The 23,776-nt window shown below is 39.9% G+C and overlaps 1 protein-coding gene across 13 annotated transcripts in view; it reads right to left on the reverse strand.

The window, feature by feature from the left end:
* The window catches only part of Lrrc7 (leucine rich repeat containing 7), a 501,827-nt gene that overhangs the window by 254,312 nt on the left and 223,739 nt on the right, over positions 1-23,776 (reverse strand). For all 13 annotated transcript variants that reach the window (XM_063281188.1, XM_063281182.1, XM_063281185.1 and 10 more), the window contains one exon: positions 11,200-11,317. In XM_063281188.1, the coding sequence (XP_063137258.1) occupies positions 11,200-11,317 (118 nt within the window). The remainder of the gene's footprint in view (positions 1-11,199; positions 11,318-23,776) is intronic.

Here is a 23,776-nt window from a genome sequence, read left to right on the forward strand (position 1 = left end):
CCAATCACAGAAAAACACACATGGTATGCACTCATTGATAAGTGGCTATTAGCCCAAATGCTTGAATTACCCTAGATGCCTAGAACAAATGAAACTGAAGACGGATGATCAAAATGTGAATGCTTCACTCCTTCTTTAAAAGGGGAACAAGAATACCCTTGGCAGGGAATAGAGAGGCAAAGTTTAGAACAGAGGCTGGAGGAATACCCATTTAGAGCCTGCCCCACATGTGGCCCATACATATACAGCCACCCAATTAGACAAGATGGATGAAGCAAAGAAGTGCAGGCTGACAGGAACCGGATGTAGATCTTTCCTGAGAGACACAGCCAGAATATGGCAAATACATAGGTGAATGCCAGCAGCAAACCACTGAACTGAGAATGGGACCCTCATTGAAGGAGTCAGAGAAAGGACGGAAAGAGCTGAAGGGACTTGAGACCCCATATAAACAACAATGCCAAGCAACCAGAGCTTCCAGGGACTAAGCCACTACCCAAAGACTATACATGGACTGACCGTGGGCTCCAACCTCATAGGTAGCAATGAATAGCCTAGAAAGAGCACCAGTGGAAGGGGGAGCCCTTGGTCCTGCCAAGGCTGTACTCCCAGTGGACAGATTGTTGGGGGGAGGGCAGTAATTGGGGGGAGGATTGGGAGGGGAACACCCATATTGAAGGGGAGGGGAAAGGGTTAGGTGGATGTTGGCATGGAAACGGGGAAAGGGAATATATTTTAAATGTAAATAAGAAATATCCAATTTAATAAAGACGGGAAAAATAAAATCAGCATATTTCAAATACTGTTATGTTCGCTTATTCTGAGCAACAGCCATGAAATCTAGGATTTTATCTGCTGTGGGATATAATTTCTACCTATACATATTCATCAATGCGGTACTTTAGACAGGGCAATTTGCATAGGATTTGATGTAAATTTAACTCTCCTCAGTGTGTCAGCAAGAAGAAATTAGAAGTACTGTCTCATTGGGGGGGGGGTGATGGGAGAGCTATAGAGTGACTCCAGCATATTCCTATCAACCTGTCCTGCTTGGTGTAGACAACGCTGCTCTTTATTCTTATAAAAACATTCATTACTCAGTATGGATGAGCTCATGTGAGCACAGGAAATGTAAATTGATCAATTAGAATCATTCAAAGAAGATAACTTGGAATTATTTTTCAATAATTATAAGTGTAATAAATGAAAATTGATATATAAGGACATAGAGTTTAATTTTACCCTATGTTCCTATTACAAATTACTAAGGATATGTGGCACATCAGGCAACAGTTGGTACAACAGACTGTAGAGGGTAAGGAGTGATAAGGAGACGTCAGAGGGCAGTTTGTAGTGTTCTGGAATGTCAAAGTGGAGGGCATGTATCTTTTGGGTTAGTGAATTAGAGAAGCAAGAGGGGGATGCTTTGTGTTCTACTCCTGTGGAGATGAAGGAGGTACTCAGAAACCATGCATGGGAGGCCTGGGTTACTTGCGAGTGCCTGCCTCTCTCAGTGGTATTGCATGGATAGACTATGTAATGGTCTGGTAAAGTTATCAGTAAATGGTTACAATCACGCAACAGAATCTGCCTCTGGGACAGATCTTGGGAAAATTCTGTGAAGTTGCTATGACCTTGATGCATAAGTGTATTCATAGAGGATTGCATGTAACTTGGTCCAATGATTGACACTGACTCTGCGTTTCCTTTCTTTACCCGAACAGGGATTTTGAGTATTTCATGAAATGGACTATTTAATAATATTATTTTGTATTTAATGTTATTTCAATTCTCTCTTCATTTTTAGTAGACTGCTTTACCAAGCATTACACCCACATTTCTGAGGACAGTATAAGGTTCAGCTCCTATTCACAATAGACCAGAAGTGCTGCATGGTAGTGGGGACTTAAAATGGTGCACATAAGATCAATTTCATTCTCTTCTAATTATTTGAAAGGATTTACAGACCACATATTTTTGCAAAGGCCATGCTGTGACCCTAGGAAACCTCATCACTGCCTGACAGAACCCAGAGTGCACTTCAGAGGGTGAGGGTGTGGCCTTCTTGTCCTGGTTTTAGTTGCTGAACACAGTTGGAAGTACTGTTGACATGTTCCCGGTTTCATGTCCCTATGAAGACACTAGAGTGGTGCTGAGCTGTGGAGGTTACAGGAAATGCCACTTTGCTTTTCATTATCATGAAGTTATTTAATGGAGTAAAGAGACTGGGATTTTATTAGAACCTCCATGGACAGAAGAGATTCTATAGATAGGAAAAGTAGACTTAAAGCACGAGAGAGTGATTTTTAATATGTTATGCAGTAATGCTGTTGAAGTAAGAAATTTTATAGGGCAGGGTACCAACAAGCACCATTATTGCATATTGATCATGAACACATGTTGACATTTCTCCATAACCCATTTAAAGTATCCCAAGGTAGACACTTCCCTGAGAATTTACAGCATAGACAACTGCTGTTTCTCTTTTTCAATATACTCAAAGGTTTAAAGTTTTTTTTTAAAAAATTAGTTAACTGCTTCCTCCTGTGATTCTGGAACAGAGAGTTCCCCTTTCTTCCTGCAGATGGAGAATGTGATTTATCCCATGTTTTGCGAGTGCTTCAGGAAGGGGCGGAATAATTGGCACATCACTAACACACATAATAACCCTTCAACTATGATTGCCTCTCATTATAACTAACAATAGTGATTTTGCCCACCATGGCGCTGCTCACATCCATTCATGTATAGAAGTAAGTTTTAGAGGATGAGAGGAAAATCCACTTAATTGCTGGAGAATTAGGAAGCACTTTCAAATTAATTCATTTTCATTAAAATCCTTATATTATGGTGTCATTGTCTCTAAGAAGCTATGACAAATCAGCAATCAGACTTGAAAATCACTAATTAAATTGTATCATCGTTACCTAACTTTGCCATATAAAACAATTACTCTACAATGGCTATGCATCAGCTCCAAGCAGACTTAGACTATTTATTCAGAGACTACAATATCATGAAATGCATTCCTCTCTGACTTGTATTGACTTTATTTCACTATTAAATTCAGGTGTGAGGGTGTGTTAGGGTTTCTGTTGATGTTATGAAACACCATGACCAAAATCAAGTTCGGGAAGAAAGGGTTTATTTAGCTTACACTTCTATGTTTCAGTCCATAACTGAAGGATGTCCAGACAGGGACTCAATTAGGGCAGGGCTTAGAAGGAGGAGCTGATGCAGAGACCGTGGAGGGTTGCTGCTTACAGGTTTTTGAAGCCTGCATTCTTATAGAACTCAGGACTACCAGCCCAAGGATGGTGTCTCTCTCAGTGGGCTAGCTCTCCTATCAGTAATCAACTAAGAAAATGCCCTACAACTGGATCTTTTAGGTTTTTCTCAAGGGAGGTTCTCTCCTTTCTGATGACATTTCTTGTGTAAAGACATAAAGTGAGCTAGCACGGAGGGCAAAAGATGGCAAGTGCATTTGGATGGACAATGAGTCCCTGCACACAATCAGGGGATTTATTATTGCTGAGAAAGAAAGGCTGGTTTATAAAAAGTGTGGACAAGTTCTTGTTTTTCTCTGGTAACTCAAATAACAAAGTTTTATTACAACTAACAAAAGTTTGCTAGAAGGTCAAGGTTAATAAACTTATTTTTATGAAAAAGGAATGCTCTTTTTAATTGAAGACAAGAAACTGGGACCTCATTTTCCAGTTCACTGCCTTTCAGTTAATTGAATATTTTTATTATACCTTGTAGGTAAATATTCTATGAAATGGGTTCTTTTAAAATTTATTTTGTAACTGAAAGATGAGAACATAAAACTTTCCTATTCGACAGGAATCCTGTGATACTCCGATGCATGTGTACACTAGGCAACCCTGAGAGTAGTTTACACCTGCCTATCTCCTCAAACATTTATCATTTCATTGGTAAACTAATTTCTTCTTAATTTTTTAAACATCTCATGCTTTATCACACCCAATCACCATCCTGAACAGTAGAGCTGAGAATGCTCAGTCTGTGAGACTATAACTTAAGCCCCACTGGTAGCCATCTTCTCATCCTTTCAGTGCTTTGACTATGTAAAAATTAGGAGCACAATATATTCATCAATATGAGAAGCTGACAGTAGTGGATGTAGTGTACTATTAGTATATCCATAACCTACACCCACCTTCAGAGAATGTGCATTTTCATTACAGCCACATTTTGAACATTGCCAATGCACTTGGTTACAATGTAAAAGCCAATGAATACTGTAGAAGAGACCAGGGAGATGTCACCTGGACAATCAACAGCAAGTAAACCATCTGACAGATCCTTTATCTTGGATAAAATGAGTGAAGAAGACGATGCCTATGACTTTACCACAGATTATATATAGCCTTCTAAATGTTCAAGTGTGCTCTGTACAGTGTTTCTAGATTGCTTTGGTATGATATAAAGTGTAAATCTTGTGAATATGTATCATGTTCTAAATTAAAAACAAAATAAAAAGTGTTTGTATAAAAAAAAGCCAATGAATAAAAAGAAATTAACATCATCCATACCATTCAGACCTGCCTCTATGAGGGTGCTTCCCCACCCACCCATCCACTCCTGCCTCAGCGCCCTAGACTTCCCTCTACCCTGGGTCTTCGACCCTCCACAGGACTAAGGGGCTCCCTTCCCAGTGATGCCAGATAAGGCAATTCACCACAGCATATCCAGCTGGAGCTATGAGTTCTCCCATGGGTACTCTTTGGTTGGTGGCTTAATCCCCGGAAGCTTTGGGGGTCTGGTTGGTTGATATTGTTGTTTTTCCTAAGGGGCAAACTTGAGAATATCATCCTGAGTGAGGTAACCCAGTCACAAAAGAACACACATGGTATGTACTTACTGATAAGTGGATATTAGCCAAAAAGAAGCTCGGAATACCCACAATACAACTCACAGACCATATGAAACCCAGGAAGAAAGAAGATCACACCAAAGTGTGGATGCTACAGTCCTACTCAGTAGGGGGAAAGAAAATAATCTCAGTAAGTAGAGGAAAAGAGGTGGGAGGAGAAAGGAGTACTGATTCAGATGGAGGGAGGAGATGGGGGAGAAGTACAGAGGATCAGGAATTTGAAAGGCGTTGTGTAGCAGTGGGGGAGAGGGAGCTGAGGGTAGCCACTAGAAAGTCCTGGATGCCAGGGACCCAAGAGGTTCCTAGGACCCAACAGGGAAAACATTAGCTGAAATAGCCAACAAAGGGGAGAAAGACTTAGTAGAGACCATATCCAGTGGATAGGCATAGCCCCTGGTTGAGAGATGGGGCCACCCACCTCAAAAATATTAATCCAGAATTCCTCCTGTCTAAAGGAAATACAGAGACAAAGAATGGAGCAGAGACTGAAGGAAAGGCCATCCAGAGACTGCCCCACCTAGGGATCCATCCCATCTGCAGACACCAAACCCAGTCACTATTGCTGATGCCAAGAAGTGCTTTCTGACAGGAGTCAGATATGAGTGTCTCCTGAGAGGCTCGGCCAGAGCCCTACTGATACAGATGAGGATGGTTGCCGCTAACTGTTGGACTGAACAAGGGACTGCAATGAAGAGTTAGGGAAAAGACTGAAGGAGTAGAAGGGGTTTGCAACACCATAGGAAAAACAACACCAACCAACCAGACCTTACCAGAGCTCCCAGGGACTAAAGCACCAACCAATGAGTACACATGGAGGAACCCACGACTCCAGCCTCTTATGTATCAGAAGATAGCATTGTCCAGCATCAATAGGAAAAAAAGCCTTTGGTCCTGTGAAGGCTTGTTTCTCCAATGTAGGGTAAGGCCAGGGCATTGAGATGGGAGGAGGTGGATGGGAGTGGGACCATCCTCATAGAAGGAGGGGGAGGGGTATGGGAGAGGAGAAAAAGGGAATAATATACGAAATGTAAATACATAAAATATCCAAGAAAAATAAAACTTAAAAAAATGAAGAAAGGAAGAGAGTACAGAATGTTTCTACTAAAACTCAACAAGATACTGTAATAGTGAGAACAGGAGCAACCAGGCAGGAACAGTTTAGCAAACTGAAACAGGCTGAAGAACTGGAAGACTGGACAGTCAGTGGTGAGAGATGCTGTTGAGTATCACTGAGAAGCAGGGCTTCCACTGCTAGCATGCACATGACCACTCATTGCAACCATCTGTAATTCTAGGCCCAGGGGATCTGATGCCCTTTTCTGACCTCCCTGCATGCATGTGTCACATAGACACAAAACACTCATACAGAAAATAAAACAAAATAACTTCAAACCTTTTGAAGAACAATATATAAAATGTGGTAGTATGTTACAGAAAATTTAAACCTCTATTCTGACAGCAAAGAGGGTGAAGGGATAGGCATGTGCATTTATATGTGTCCGTAAAGTTTTATTCATTTAAAGAGAATATGATATCTGAAATGAGTGTTAACACATCAGCTTTATAATAGACACATTATCTGGTATTCTTTTCCTCATAGTTAAAGTAGCTTAAAACTTGAAACTGCATAAACATTCTAGTACAGTTACATCCTGACTGTTTTTAATGAAGGAACACACAAGTCATGTTAGTACAGAGAGGTCAAGCTCTTGACTTAATTTAGAAATTCAGAATCTTCACAGAAACAATGACATTTGAATATTGAGCAGAATGAAAGTAAGCCAGGTACAGGAGGCATGGAAAGTGATTTATGCAGAGGAAGTAATACTTGAAAAAAGAAAGAGATCATGAATCTCTACTAAATGTCTGAGAAGCTTTTCAGTACCCAGACTAGAAAGATAAAAAATGCCAGTTACCTGTGGTTAGATTGGCACTTGAAATGAAAGTATTATTAGGTCAGATATGAAGAGAAACTCCCAGCTCTTTGTTCATGAACTGACACTATGTCCTAGAGCTACAGAATCACCTTAAGTTAGAAAGAGACATAACCATGCTGGCAATTTAGGTGTGTGTTAGCAAGTGGAGGGCCGGTTTGGCACTGATTGGACAAGCACAGAGGGTTGTCTCAGTTGGGTAGTAAATAACAAATGCCAGAGAGAATGAACTACAGCTGTGGGAACCAAAAGGAGCAAATGGACTTTCCCCAGACATCAGACATGGTAGCCATGGCAACTGAATGGATAAGAAACTATAAGTCAGAACAAACGTTGTGGTCCTTTGCCTCAGTGGATCACACTAATATAAACAGTAATGAAAAATGAACACGTTGGGGTGATGATGAGTTTGGTTTTAAATGTATCATGTTTGAGGTGTCTGTGGGGCATTCTGTACCTATGCCTAACAGACAGATGGCTATGTTAGTGTGAAGCTAAAGGGAGAGTCACAGCTTGACAGGTGTAGCCGTTACCCCAAAGAACATAGGTATTTAACACATTGCTATGCAGCATGTTACTCAGTGTGAATCTCAGTTTTTCTGTCTATTCCTGCAGTCAGTTAAACCACTTAAAGGTTCCCAGTGTGCCAAGTGGGGCTTTGTGAGGAGTCTCTAATGTAATAACACATAATTAACATTGTATTTTTAATAGGATAAAATATTATTTACCTGCCAAAACTTAAAATATGCCCTAAAAATTGTGCTCATAGTTCCAAATAGAAAAGTGAACAAGATAGTTTCTGAATCACATAATATACCACTTATTCAAGAAACCAAATGGAAAAGAAATGTCTACCTAGCATGCACAAAGCGCCAGATTGGATCCCCAGAGTCTCCTCCCACCTGAAAAGGTGATGTAAGTTCAAAACAAAACCAACCACAGGGCAAAACGTACCATACAACAGGCAACTATACTACGCAATGATTACTTTTCTATTTGTAGATGGACAAAAAAATTTCAGAATAAATAACATTTGAAGTCTCTTCTTTGTATGTATGTTGTGCATGTATGAGTGTGCTTGCATGAGCACACATGTATGTGCATGCAGATTCACTTGGATTTTTTAATAAACAGAAAACTCTGCTGATATTATAGAATTTAGCCAGAGGGGGAAGAATCTGGGTAGAGGAAATTGTATAGCTCCTGTGTCAGAAGGGGCCAGCTTGCTGGTATTGCATTGACCGAGGGTTATGTGACAAGAAGTTGGCAGAATTAAGAGTCTACAATGGATGGTCAAAAGCAGCTTTAGACTCAAAGTGAGTGCATGTATTAAGGGTTCTCTCAATCTAACTCCAGCACATTTCAGTCAAGTTTTTGCTCAGGTTGACGAGTCCTTGCATTGGGTCTGTCTAGAGCTATCAATCGATATTCTATCCCTGTGCTTCAGCCCTGCTGTAGTCTCTCCCCTTTCAGCAGGGCTATTTCAACTGCCAATTGTAATGCCGACTCCGCTCGTTTCAGACTCCTGTTCTTTCTTCACTTGTCAGATTCCTGAAAGATTCATTAAGCTCTTTGAGTAACTGCCCAGGTCCCTGTCACGTAGCATGGGAACAGGGGACAGCATGCAGTTATAATTTCCTGAAGGGTTGTTTGTATGATTGCCAGTTGTAGTCTTCTCATTGTTAGCTCACCCCCTTGCAATCAAATGTGTACCCCACAGTGACCTAACATCTCTTGCGTGCCATTTTGTGAAAATATTTCCAGACTATGGAGGTAAAAGTAAGCAATAACTTCAAAGACTTCTAAAGATGCTCACAGACTTCCTTCTGGAGTAAATAAGTGCAACTTGTAATTTTTAGTGTAAAAGCACCTCTGAGAATTATTATATGCTTTCAATAAGGTCACTCTTTAGGAACTTAAGCTGTATATGGCAATATGCTATCTGTTCATCTTTAAAAATAAGGTAAGTTTTTATTACTTGTGCTGTCTACTAAATCTGCCCTAAGGCCAGATGTGGTAATAGTCACATCATATTTCTAGAATCATAAATTGAAAATAGAATTTGAAATATAAACGCATATAAACAGTTTAATAGCAGTAAGACACAGTGAATGCACCTTAATTTTATTATTTCAAAAACATTTATTTTATTGTGTATGTCTGTGCAGTGCTCACAGAAGCCAGATGAGGGTGTTGGATCCCTTGGAACTTTAGTTGCAGGCAATTGAGAGCTACTTGATGTGGTTGCTGGGAACTGAAATAAGATCTTCAGGAAGAGCTGTATACTTTTAAAAATGCCGTCTTTTCATCCCTAGTAAATATATTGCTACAAGAGTAAAAGTGGATATGAAGTCCCTATTCATGGGTTTAAGTTTGATTGCTATTCAGAAGCACCTGTAGTCTTTCTTGAATTGTCTTCAAATCTCAGTGGCCAGTCAGCTTAGTGTGGAAGATTGTTTAAGAGCCTGGCTGCAAATGTATTATCTCTTTCAAGTTAAATCCGGAGCTTGACTCCCTTTCTATTAATACAACAGTCTTAATTAGTTCTGCCATTCTCTAAAAATGCATGTAATTAAGCACTACTCTGAGTAGTGTCTTAGAGATTACTGGTTATTTGTGGTTATCTGTTCTAGCTCTCCAGTGACACTGTAAAGTTAATGATGACTCTCAACCATTCAATCACAAATTCATTCAGTAAATATTTATTGAGATCCTATAATAGCCACATATTATCGGTAATGGAAATAAAAAAGCAATAACAAAGAATCGAGACATCACTGAGCTTAAATACTAGGAAGCAGATTGATGCTGGGTGATATATAATGTATATGGCATGTCACTTTCATGTGTGGGAAAAGGGTGAAGTGGAATCTGCTTATAGTGGATCTCACCAGCAGAATCTGGGGTTTTAGATAAGAAGGTGTATGAAGGCTTGCGAAGAGGACGTCAAATAGTGCCAGTGTCTGTAGAGAGTTCCCTTAGGAAACTGTCATAGAGCATCATGAGGCATCAGACATCTTAAAGATGCCATATTTACATCCCAGAAGTCTTTAAACAGATTGTTTATTTACCTAGACTTCAAGCCAGGACTATCCACTTCATCTTATCCTATTATCCACAGACCCATTCATCTTGGTATGGCTTGTTTACTACTTTGTAGGAAACATTCTCTAAGAACATATTCACCCTCCCCCTAAAGATGGCCTTCAGATTGAACATAACTTTACATACAACAGTTTACTCAATCTTTCAGAGATACTGAAGTGAAGCTGTTTACATATATAAATGACTTTCTTTTTTATTTTTTAAAGATTACTTTATGTATATGAGTAGACTGTAGCTATCTTCAGACACACCAGAAGAGAGCATTGGATCCCATTACAGATGGTTGTGAGCCACCATGTGGTTGCTGGGAATTGAACTCACGTCCTCTGGAAGAGCAGTCAGTGCTCTTAACCGCTGAGCCATCTCTCCAGTCCTATAAATGACTTTCTAAGATGCAAGTTTTGTGAGGGAGGACTTGCTTTTTTCATGCCTGTCCCCTTGGCACCAACCATACTGAGTGAAGTTACTATAGCAATACCTGTATTTGACTACAGTACATTTTTCATTTGAGAACTTGATGGTGAGGCTGTGCTTTGCACCACAAATTGCCTGGTCACAATCCTTTGAGATAGATGTTAATTTATTCTAATAAAATAGGTAGCTGAAGTCATTTGTAAAGTGATAAGGACCTACTGAATGATTTAGGATACTTAGATCATCTGAAGACCCATCTTCCTCTAGGAAACCATCAAGGAAAATAACATGAAAATCAATATTAGCACCATGTCAAAAAATCACCAGATGCATGAATTTGGCTCAAAATACAACAGATATGACTGAGCCTTGATGGTTTCCCAGGCTCTGCTCAAGTCATTTGGAATATGTCAGTAGCCAAGACAGTAATATCCCCCTTGCCATCGGATAGAGTTTGCAATCTGGGCCAGGAGAAGAAAGCCAATAAGCATGGTGAGTAAGTGAATTCTGTGTATAGGTGAGTGCCCAGGAAACAGTAAAGCTCGGGAGAGCAAGTGGGAGGATTATTTCAAGGAATTGAACAGAGCTCACTGAGTAGGAAACATCCTGAAAAAGAGGATGAACCTGGGAGAGGACTCAAAATAATTTAGAAAATAAGAATGTATATCTGAGTCCAGCAAGGAATAAGACCCAGGGAAGTCAGATATACTGAGAGGAAAATGAGAAGTTTGCTGTCTCTGAGATATGGGTATGATTTGCCTCTTAAAATTAAAGGAACTTTATCACTCACTAAGAAAACAGAAGACATTTTCAGTAAAAAGATCTGAAGGTGTTTAGAGATTATCTTACCGTTTTTACTGATGTCGAGTTCTTTCAGATTAACTAGGCTAGCAATGGAGGTCGGCAGACTTGAGAGGTCATTATCAGGAATGCTTAGTTTCCTTAGAGCTTGACAGTTGAACAATTGCTGTAACAGAAAAGAACCACTCACTAGTTAGGCCACAGTTTGGTTAGACCCACTCATACCTAAACTCAGTAGCAAATTTGAAGTTACCATTTTCATGAACATGACAGTAAAAGAACCATTGATACACTCTAGTTTTCTTCCATACTCAATTTGGAACAGCTTCACAATACATCCAACTGTTAGTGCCTCAATGTTTTTCCCCCACAGAGACATAAACAAAACAGAACAAAATAAAGACCAGGCAGACAAAAGCCTTCAGGAGTTAACTTTGGCATTCTCGAAGCTAGGAGCATCACCCCAGCTCTCTTTATTTTGCCATTGTATTGATTTCAGAAAGCATTACTTCTATTTCTTCATTCTAAACAAATACTCCTATGTTGTCAGGAGCTGCAGCACTTCAAAATATCATACACACAATCTTTTGTGTCCCTTGCTGTGCCTCAGAAATCACTAGCAAATGAAACATGGGATGAAAAGTCAGTCAGGCTCAATTTATAGTTCTATCAGCCCGAAGTACTAGGTGAAGGAGAACCAAGTGCTACAATTGATTGTGGAACCCAGCATGCACACAGCTACTGTGGGTTGAGATGTATTTTGGAAGTGGCTTCTTGATTCACTAAATAAGTATGGAGGTAAGGCAACTTGCATTTTCAGGAAGACATCAATTTGGGTGAATTGATATAAGTGTTTCTAGTACCACATGGTGAAAAACAACACCTCTATTTTTTTAAGCTCTATTCAACTTATCTTGACTACCAAAGGCATAGAACAGTTTTTATTAATTTTCTTGTAGAATTATCTTAATGAGATCCTTATGCCATTTTTAATGCTGCTTTGCTGAACTTCCACAAATGAAGTCTGGTAACCATGATTATGCAGTTGGCTAATGGTATATTTAAGTACCGTTTCTTCCTACACGTAATTCCTTATTTATAGGAAAAAAAACAATGTAGCATACGGTTCTTATTTTTTAACTCATTAGCTTTTTAAAAGTCATACGACTTCTTACATAAGAGGAAGTATAAAGTCTCTTACTTTGAGTTAGTCATCTTGGGTTCTTTATAAAAATTACTTGCTGCTTGATATAATGTCAGAATTATTTTTTCATCACCCTATATAGAAATGTACATCTTTTTAAAATAAAACTTTGAAAAAAGATGTTTAATGGATTCTTTGAAAGAGATTCCTCTTAACCAAATAGGAAAACACATGGCTACAGTCCTGGAAGTTTCTCTCAACTGATTTCCAGTCTGTGCTATCTAGAAAGACGGTGATGTGATATATGAATATGCAATGTGGTTAGTTACAGCTTAACAGTCCACTATCTCATCATTGATTTGGGTAAGACTTACTAACCACTCTTTCTGCTGATTGCTACAATCATTTTAAGGAATGTTAAAACTAGTTCTTTTTAAAATACAATCTTTTAAAACTGAATTTTCAAATGCATTTAAGATTTAGTAGGAGTCCTAATATTCTTACTTTTGAATGAAGTGACATACAAATTTTTTAAAAGGAAACTTCTTTACACGTTCTACTAGGGAGACTCTAAGCCAGAGTGAGCACTTGGTTCGAGATCAGTATCTTGTCAACCCTGACTCTTATTGCAGTGTTATCTTTGAAACTATCAGTTTTCTTGTCTGTAGAGTAGGGATGCTAAGGCATACAACATGAGACTTGAGAGAATGAAAGGTGTTAATATAGGCTATCAAAAAGATTTACAGTTTTCCTTCACTCACATTTTTAATATTTGTAATGTACCTTACAATAAAGAGTAAGTTGTTTTCTTTTTAAAACTTCTTATTGGTTATTCATGAATTTCACATCATGCACACCAATTCCACTCATCTCAACCTTCTCTCATATCTACCCTCCAGCTTTGCACATTCAACCCCAATGTAGAAAAATCTTGTGGGAGCTGTAGTTGTGTCACAGTGTGTCCCACAGTATAACCTTTTGTTCATACTTCTTTGTTTGCAAATGTTGGTCTGGTACAAAGCCTCTGGCTTCTAATACTCTACCAATACTGGAACCTCGAATATCCTGTTGTTGCCCTGTGTCATAGAGATGTTGTAGCTTTGGATCTATAGGACCACCCATTCATGCACTCTAGCAGTTTTTCCAGAGGGTATATATTGGGGTGGACCAATTCAAATCCCTGGGCCTGAGAGGTATCTGAGCTGGTTAGCTTGTCAGCCCTCTTGATCTTACGTCCTCTGAAAAGGCTCACCACCAGCCTTGCAGCCAGGGCCGGCTCTACCTTATTGCCCAGGTAAGCTGCAAGACCCATTCTGCTGAGTGTTGCAGCTGTGAAGGACACGGCAAGTTCATAATCCACTCTCATAACCCTGGGCTAGTTCTTCTACCTGCCATAGGTGGTGAGGGATGTGGAAGGGGAGAGAGTAAGTTATTCTTAAGGACTCTCCTCCCCAGTATTCTTGCACTAATGATTTATCTCATAATAAGGCTCTTAGATTTGGTGACTAAATCACTTGTGAATCTATAGTATCCAGAGAATTCAGGTTACCGTTAACAATTAAAAGTACACTAATGTACCACAATATGATGGGCTGTTGTTTACTTTTCTAAACAAAGCAGTCTGTTTGGATGTAGAATCTTGATCAGCTTGCCTGGGTATCACACGTTTCTCCTTCCCATGTACCACAGGATGCTTTCCTGTTCACAATTTATGCTGAGCCAATAATTTTGAGAGTGCAGATAATTAAAGGGAAAATGAGAAGTGTACAAAACTCCTGCTGAGACAGGCAGTTTTGGACAGGAAGCTTCAGAGAGGTAAACAGTCTCAGTGGAGTCTGTGTTTCCTAGATCAAGTTTCTTATCTTAGTGAACTTCTTCCCATGAGTCATGCCCTCCTCAAAGCTAAGAGCCTTTACAAGGCCTTCTCAAGATTAAAGCTTTTAGTGAAAATGAGGTAGGATCATTATAGAAGAATTGTATTCTTCAATATAGGGGAAACAAGAAACATAACAAATAGCTAATTACAGTCAGACAGTTGACTACATGGGTATCCTGATTTTCATTTGCTAATATCTCACGTTTAAAAACAATAGAAATGTTTTGAATCTGAAGATGAATTTGTGCTAGAGAGTAATTATTTTGTAGCTAAGGAAGCAATTTAACGCTGAAGAGATTTGTTCCAGAAGCATATGTAATTTAAATTACTGACTCTGTAAGAAGCTTTTAGAACTGAAGTACACTTAGGCATTTTTAAGCTGTGATACTGAAAGCTCCAAAAGTTGAATAAAAATTATTTGAGGCTAAAAGGGTGTATTTTTTTTTTTATTAACTTGAGTATTTCTTATATACATTTCGAGTGTTATTCCCTTTCCCGGTTTCCGGGCAAACATCCCCCTCCCCCCTCCCCTTCCTTATGGGTGTTCCCCTCCCAACCCTCCCCCCATTGCCGCCCTCCCCCCATAGACTAGTTCACTGGGGGTTCAGTCTTAGCAGGACCCAGGGCTTCCCCTTCCACTGGTGCTCTTACTAGGATATTCATTGCTACCTATGGGGTCAGAGTCCAGGGTCAGTCCATGTATAGTCTTTAGGTAGTGGCTTAGTCCCTGGAAGCTCTGGTTGCTTGGCATTGTTGTACTTTTGGGGTCTCGAGCCCCTTCAAGCTCTTCCAGTTCTTTCTCTGATTCCTTCAATAGGGGACCTATTCTCAGTTCAGTGGTTTGCTGCTGGCATTCGCCTCTATATTTGCTGTATTCTGGCTGTGTCTCTCAGGAGCGATCTACATCCGGCTCCGGTCTGCACTTCTTTGCTTCATCCATCTTGTCTAATTGGGTGGCTGTATATGTATGGGCCACATGTGGGGCAGGCTCTGAATGGGTGTTCCTTCAGTCTCTGTTTTAATCTTTGCCTCTCCCTTCCCTGCCAAGGGTATTCTTTTTCCTCATTTAAAGAAGGAGTGAAGCATTCACATTTTGATCATCCGTCTTGAGTTTCGTTTGTTCTAGGGATCTAGGGTAATTCAAGCATTTGGGCTAATAGCCACTTATCAATGAGTGCATACCATGAATGCCTTTCTGTGATTGGGTTAGCTCACTCAGTATGATATTTTCCAGTTCCAACCATTTGCCTACGAATTTCATAAACTCGTTGTTTTTGATAGCTGAGTAATATTCCATTGTGTAGATGTACCACATTTTCTGTATCCATTCCTCTGTTGAAGGGCATCTGGGTTCTTTCCATTTTCTGGCTATTATAAATAAGGCTGCGATGAACATAGTGGAGCACGTGTCTCTTTTGTATGTTGAGGCATCTTTTGGGTATATGCCCAAGAGAGGTATAGCTGGATCCTCAGGCAGTTCAATGTCCAATTTTCTGAGGAACCTCCAGACTGATTTCCAGAATGGTTTTACCAGTCTGCAATCCCACCAAAAATGGAGGAGTGTTCCTCTTTCTCCGCTTCCTCACCAGCATCTGCTGTCACCTGAGTTTTTGATCTTAGCCAATCGCACTGGTGTGAGGTGAAATCTCAGGGTTGTTTTGATTTGCATTTCCCTTATGACTAAAGATGTTGAACATTTCTTTAGGTGTTTCTCAGCCATTCGGCATTCCTCAGCTGTGAATTCTTTGTTTAGCTCTGAACCCCATTTTTTAATAGGGTTATTTGTTTCCCTGCGGTCTAACTTCTTGAGTTCTTTGTATATTTTGGATATAAGGCCTCTATCTGTTGTAGGATTGGTAAAGATCTTTTCCCAATCTGTTGGTTGCCGTTTTGTCCTAACCACAGTGTCCTTTGCCTTACAGAAGCTTTGCAGTTTTATGAGATCCCATTTGTCGATTCTTGATCTTAGAGCATAAGCCATTGGTGTTTTGTTCAGGAAATTTTTTCCAGTGCCCATGTGTTCCAGATGCTTCCCTAGTTTTTCTTCTATTAGTTTGAGTGTGTCTGGTTTGATGTGGAGGTCCTTGATCCACTTGGACTTAAGCTTTGTACAGGGTGATAAGCATGGATCGATCTGCATTCTTCTACATGTTGCCCTCCAGTTGAACCAGCACCATTTGCTGAAAATGCTATCTTTTTTCCATTGGATGGTTTTGGCTCCTTTGTCAAAAATCAAGTGACCATAGGTTTGTGGGTTCATTTCTGGGTCTTCAATTCTATTCCATTGGTCTATCTGTCTGTCTCTGTACCAATACCATGCAGTTTTTATCACTATTGCTCTGTAATACTGCTTGAGTTCAGGGATAGTGATTCCCCCTGAAGTCCTTTTATTGTTGAGGATAGCTTTAGCTATCCTGGGTTTTTTGTTATTCCAGATGAATTTGCAAATTGTTCTGTCTAACTCTTTGAAGAATTGGATTGGTATTTTGATGGGGATTGCATTGAATCTGTAGATTGCTTTTGGTAAAATGGCCATTTTTACTATATTAATCCTGCCAATCCATGAGCATGGGAGATCTTTCCATCTTCTGAGGTCTTCTTCAATTTCTTTCCTCAGTGTCTTGAAGTTCTTATTGTACAGATCTTTTACTTGCTTGGTTAAAGTCACACCGAGGTACTTTATATTATTTGGGTCTATTATGAAGGGTGTCGTTTCCCTAATTTCTTTCTCGGCTTGTTTCTCTTTTGTATAGAGGAAGGCAACTGATTTATTTGAGTTAATTTTATACCCAGCCACTTTGCTGAAGTTGTTTATCAGCTTTAGTAGTTCTCTGGTGGAACTTTTGGGATCACTTAAATATACTATCATGTCATCTGCAAATAGTGATATTTTGACCTCTTCTTTTCTGATCTGTATCCCTTTGATCTCCTTTTGTTGTCTGATTGCTCTGGCTAGAACTTCAAGAACTATATTGAATAAGTAGGGAGAGAGTGGGCAGCCTTGTCTAGTCCCTGATTTTAGTGGGATTGCTTCAAGTTTCTCTCCATTTAGTTTAATGTTAGCAACTGGTTTGCTATATATGGCTTTTACTATGTTTAGGTATGGGCCTTGAATTCCTATTCTTTCCAGGACTTTTATCATGAAGGGGTGTTGAATTTTGTCAAATGCTTTCTCAGCATCTAATGAAATGATCATGTGGTTCTGTTCTTTCACTTTGTTTATATAATGGATCACGTTGATGGTTTTCCGTATATTAAACCATCCCTGCATGCCTGGGATGAAGCCTACTTGATCATGGTGGATGATTGTTTTGATGTGCTCTTGAATTCGGTTTGCCAGAATTTTGTTGAGTATTTTTGCGTCGATATTCATAAGGGAAATTGGTCTGAAGTTCTCTTTCTTTGTTGTGTCTTTGTGTGGTTTAGGTATAAGAGTAATTGTGGCTTCGTAGAAGGAATTCGGTAGGGCTCCATCTGTTTCAATTTTGTGGAATAGTTTGGATAATATTGGTATGAGGTCTTCTATGAAGGTTTGATAGAATTCTGCACTAAACCCGTCTGGACCTGGGCTCTTTTTGGTTGGGAGACCTTTAATGACTGCTTCTATTTCCTTAGGATTTATGGGGTTGTTTAACTGGTTTATCTGTTCCTGATTTAACTTCGATACCTGGTATCTGTCTAGGAAATTGTCCATTTCCTGAAGATTTTCAAATTTTGTTGAATATAGGTTTTTATAGTAAGATCTGATGATTTTTTGAATTTCCTCTGAATCTGTAGTTATGTCTCCCTTTTCATTTCTGATTTTGTTAATTTGGACACACTCTCTGTGTCCTCTCGTTAGTCTGGCTAAGGGTTTATCTATCTTGTTGATTTTCTCAAAGAACCAACTTTTGGTTCTGTTGATTCTTTCTATGGTCCTTTTTGTTTCTACTTGGTTGATTTCAGCTCTGAGTTTGATTATTTCCTGCCTTCTACTCCTCCTGGGTGTATTTGCTTCTTTTTGTTCTAGAGCTTTTAGGTGTGCTGTCAAGCTGCTGACATATGCTCTTTCCTGTTTCTTTCTGCAGGCACTCAGCGCTATGAGTTTTCCTCTTAGCACAGCTTTCATTGTGTCCCATAAGTTTGAGTATGTTGTATCTTCATTTTCATTAAATTCTAAAAAGTTTTTAATTTCTTTCTTTATTTCTTCCTTGACCAGGTTATCATTGAGTAGAGCATTGTTCAATTTCCACGTATATGTGGGCATTCTTCCCTTATTGTTATTGAAGACCAGTTTTAGGCCGTGGTGGTCCGATAGCACGCATGGGATTATTTCTATCTTTCTGTACCTGTTGAGGCCCGTTTTTTGACCAATTATATGGTCAATTTTGGAGAAAGTACCAGGGAGTTGAGAAGAAGGTATATCCTTTTGCTTTAGGATAGAATGTTCTATAAATATCTGTTAAGTCCATTTGGCTCATGACTTCTCTTAGTCTGTCTACATCTCTGTTTAATTTCTGTTTCCATGATCTGTCCATTGATGAGAGTGGGGTGTTGAAATCTCCCACTATTATTGTGTGAGGTGCAATGTGTGTTTTGAGCTTTAGTAAGGTTTCTTTTACGTATGTAGGTGCCCTTGTATTTGGGGCATAGATATTTAGGATTGAGAGTTCATCTTGGTTGATTTTTCCTTTGATGAATATGAAGTGTCCTTCCTTATCTTTTTTGATGACTTTTAGTTGGAAATTGATTTTATTTGATATTAGAATGGCTACTCCAGCTTGCTTCTTCTGGCCATTTGCTTGGAACGTTGTTTTCCAGCCTTTCACTCTGAGGTAGTGTCTGTCTTTGTCTCTGAGGTGTGTTTCCTGTAGGCAGCAGAATGCAGGGTCCTCGTTGCGTATCCAGTTTGTTAATCTATGTCTTTTTATTGGGGAGTTGAGGCCATTGATATTGAGGGATATTAAGGAATAGTGATTATTGCTTCCCGTTATATTCATATTTGGATGTGAGGTTATGTTTGTGTGCTTTCATTCTCTTTGTTTTGTTGCCAAGACGATTAGTTTCTTGCTTCTTCTAGGGTATAGCTTGCCTCCTTATGTTGGGCTTTACCATTTATTATCCTTTGTAGTGCTGGATTTGTAGAAAGATATTGTGTAAATTTGGTTTTGTCATGGAATATCTTGGTTTCTCCATCAATGTTAATTGAGAGTTTTGCTGGATACAGTAACCTGGGCTGGCATTTGTGTTCTCTTAGGGTCTGTATGACATCAGTCCAGGATCTTCTGGCCTTCATAGTTTCTGGCGAGAAGTCTGGTGTGATTCTGATAGGTCTGCCTTTATATGTTACTTGACCTTTTTCCCTTACTGCTTTTAATATTCTTTCTTTATTTTGTGCGTTTGGTGTTTTGACAATTATGTGACGGGAGGTGTTTCTTTTCTGGTCCAATCTATTTGTAGTTCTGTAGGCTTCTTGTATGTCTATGGGTATCTCTTTTTTTAGGTTAGGGAAGTTTTCTTCTATGATTTTGTTGAAGATATTTACTGGTCCTTTGAGCTGGGAGTCTTCACTCTCTTCTATACCTATTATCCTTAGGTTTGATCTTCTCATTGAGTCCTGGATTTCCTGTATGTTTTGGACCAGTAGCTTTTTCCGCTTTACATTATCTTTGACAGTTGAGTCAATGATTTCTATGGAATCTTCTGCTCCTGAGATTCTCTCTTCCATCTCTTGTATTCTGTTGGTGAAGCTTGTATCTACAGCTCCTTGTCTCTTCTTTTGGTTTTCTATATCCAGGGTTGTTTCCATGTGTTCTTTCTTGATTGCTTCTATTTCCATTTTTAATTCCTTCAACTGTTTGATTGTGTTTTCCTGGAATTCTTTCAGGGATTTTTGTGATTCCTCTCTGTAGGCTTTTACTTGTTTATTAATGTTTTCCTGTGCTTCCCTAAGTGTGTTCATGTCTTTCTTGAAGTCCTCCAGCATCATGATCAAATATGATTTTGAAACTAGATCTTGCTTTTCTGGTGTGTTTGGATATTCCATGTTTGTTTTGGTGGGAGAATTGGGCTCCGATGATGGCATGTAGTCTTGGTTTCTGTTGCTTGGGTTCCTGCGCTTGCCTCTCGCCATCAGATTATCTCTAGTGTTACTTTGTTCTGCTATTTCTGACAGTGGCTAGACTGTCCTATAAGCCTGTGTGTCAGGAGTGCTGTAGACCTGTTTTCCTCTCTTTCAGTCAGTTATGGGGACCGAGTGTTCTGCTTTCGGGCGTGTAGTTTTTCCTCTCTACAGGTCTTCAGCTGTTCCTGTGGGCCTGTGTCTTGAGTTCACCAGGCAGCTTTCTTGCAGCAGAAAATTTGGTCTTACCTGTGGTCCTGAGGCTCAGGTTTGCTCGTGGGGTGCTGCCCAGGGGCTCTCTGCAGCGGCAGCAACCAGGAAGACCTGTGCCGCCCCTTCCGGGAGCTTCAGTGCACCAGGGTTCCAGATGGTCTTTGGCTTTTTCCTCTGGCGTCCGAGATGTGTGTGCAGGGAGCAGTCTCTTCTGGTTTCCCAGGCTTGTCTGCCTCTCTGAAGGTTTAGCTCTCCCTCCCACGGGATTTGGGTGCAGAGAACTGTTTATCAGGTCTGTTTCCCTCAGGTTCCAGTGGGGTCCTGCAGCTCCTCGGCCCTCCCCCACGGGAGCCCAGAGGCCTTATACAGTTTCCTCTTGGGCCAGGGATGTGGGCAGGGGTGAGCAGTGTTGGTGGTCTCTTCCGCTCTGCAGCCTCAGGAGTGCCCACCTGACCAGGCGGTTGGGTCTCTCTCTCACCGGGTCTGGGAGCAGAGAGCTGCTGCGGGCCGGGATCCGCGGGTGTGGGACTTCTGGTAAACACAGAACGTGCCCGGTCCTAGAGAAATTCTGCTTCCGTGTGTCCCAAGCTCACCAGGCAGCTTTCTTGCAGCAGAAAATTTGGTCTTACCTGTGGTCCCGAGGCTCAGGTTCGCTCGTGGGGTGCTGCCCAGGGGCTCTCTGCAGCGGCAGCCAAAAGGGTGTATTTTATTGTGTGGGTCTCTGCAAACTCCACGAACAGTAATGATCCATGATGCAAGAAGGAAATCCTGTTCAACATGATTCTGTAGTGTGTGTTGGTTCAAACATCTAGAATATGACCTTGGTGTGTTTATCTTAACCTTAGCACAATTTTGCAAAATGTTACTCAATGACAACTCAATCCCATATATACAACAAATTTAAGAAATGATTACATTGAAACTCTTTACAAAGTACATATGGCTTTTTCCATAAAGATGGTTTCTAGTCACTGAGAAACAGTACTCAATATAAAAAGGGGATAGGGAGAGTGGCTGGGATAAATAAATATAATTGTCTGAAGTCAGGTATGGCCTGGCCTAGAAATAGCTCAGAGGTCATCTAGGCTATTGTAAAGTAAATGTGACATCTCCCATATGGTTGGGTTCTACTAAGAAATGGTCAAGATGAAGGTCTAGTGAAGAAAAGTCTAAGATAAATGTAATAGACCGTGGTAGTTAGGTATGTCCTAGCCCTACAGAAACATATATCACCAGGCTGTTAACTACATTCATTCCCAGCCTCCTGGGCAGAAAACAGATTATGCATCTCTCCCTTGAAAAGACAATCTTGAATGTTTAACATTCCTCATTTCCCTAGTGCTTATACATGAGCATAAAGACCTTGTGGCCTCTACATTCTGTGAAGTAAAATTTCACTCATTAATTTCTTGGACACTGCTTAGTTGTGCCTGTTACAAACTAGACTTATGCGACTGTGAGTACAAGGGACATTATATGATATATGAGAAATATCCCCTTGGTATCCAGACTCTGTGATTGAATACTCAGACACACAAGTAAATGACCCACGTGCAGCTGTACTTGGTCAAGTAGACACACACCAGGCTATAAGTGCAGGGAGTCATGAAGTAAGGAGACATCTCATTGAATCCAGTCTGTCCTTTAATACTTATACACACATGTAAGTGTCCCGTGTAAATCTATATTGGGTATCAGAAATACATGCACAGGGTATTTAATTGTGTTGGAACAGAACATCAGCAACTCACATCAGCCTCTCTGAAAGGGGAGATGTAAAGAAAGAATCTTGGAAGAATCTACTTGTGAGTGTCAGAGGGAGCTGAGGAGTGGCCATGGCTATGTTGCTCTCAGTTGCCATTTCAAACTAGTTTCAGACATTCACTTGATAATCTGTGGGGATCTGGATCTTGGAGATAGTGCCCTGAGTCTATATTAAAGGTACGTGTACTGAATATATGCTGAATGTCAGTATTGCCCTCAAGAGCCAAGCTGAAGCAAACACGAATTGTCTCTGAGCCCAGGAATTAGATAGGACATTATTCGTTGGATGTCATGCAGGAGATGCTGCAGCGAGAAAGTGAGCTTTCTGGAGACGTCTACCATTTTGCACAGCTGTGATGGATGTGTCTCTGAGAGGCACATTCCTGGAGACTTCATCTCTGGATTGCTTCTTGCTGTTTCTGTTTCTTCTCATGCTTGTGATTGCTATATTCCTCCTGTATCTAGTGTTGTGTGAATGGGCATGGGAAGACCCTCAGTGCCTATGGTGTGTTATGATTGCTTCTTGGGAGACAGTTCACTCTGTTGGGCAATTTTCTTGCAGATCAATATGAAGATGAACTTTCATAAAATAATATTTAGATGAGTTAACAATTTTACACTGCTTAAAACTTGTTAATCAATGACCAAAGAATTACTGCTTGGGGTTATGATAAACTTGTGGAAAGATAGATGGGAAATGTTTAGTTAGGTACGAGTTTCAAAGGAAGAATACATAATCAGTAATCCTATTGTAATTTCCATTTTTGTAAATATTTTAATCTCTTCTTGAGGAAAAAATTCTTATAGTGATTTTTCTTGGAGAACATGTCATTTGTAGTTATGAGGTAGTCTTTTTTCTTACATAGAGAATTTTTGTCTGAGGTGGTCTAAAATGGCTAGGAGAAAAAAATAAAGTTGTTGAAACTAGCTCACAGGAGCTTTCTTCATCTACCAAATATATATGTATACACACACACACACACACACACACACACACACACACAAAGTTGGTTAGAACTTTGTTCTATCTACCAAACATGTGTATGTATGTACGTATATGTAAAATGGTTGGAGCCATGTTTTCCACTGTGTGTGTGTGTGTGTGTGTGTGTGTGTGTGTGTGTGTGTGTGTGTGTGTTTTGCTTACTTTTTGCTGGGCCTAAAGAATCAAGCCTTATTCCTTCAGAGAAAAGTCTGCTGAGAGATCAATTGCAGACTCTATGCCCTGCCTCAGCTTACCTGTGATGTCAAAGCTGGCCTTTGACAATTATTAGCCAACAAAGTTTCAATATTCATGGGATAATTACAAACTGCAGAATATAGAGTGAAATATGCTGTTAGAGTTGCTAAAGAAAAACAAAAAACTACAAAGCGAATGTGCTATGATGTTATGTTTATATAACTAAGGCAGGATCTGAAAACATGATGATGAAATAAGGTATTATCAAAGAGCTATCAATGAAGAAGATTAAAAGAGATTAAAGTCAGATGCAGAAAGTAGTGACAGATCAGGTATTAGGGAGAAATT

The sequence above is a fragment of the Rattus norvegicus genome, chromosome 2 (genome assembly GCF_036323735.1).
Source record: "Rattus norvegicus strain BN/NHsdMcwi chromosome 2, GRCr8, whole genome shotgun sequence".
Classification (NCBI taxonomy): domain Eukaryota; kingdom Metazoa; phylum Chordata; class Mammalia; order Rodentia; family Muridae; genus Rattus; species Rattus norvegicus.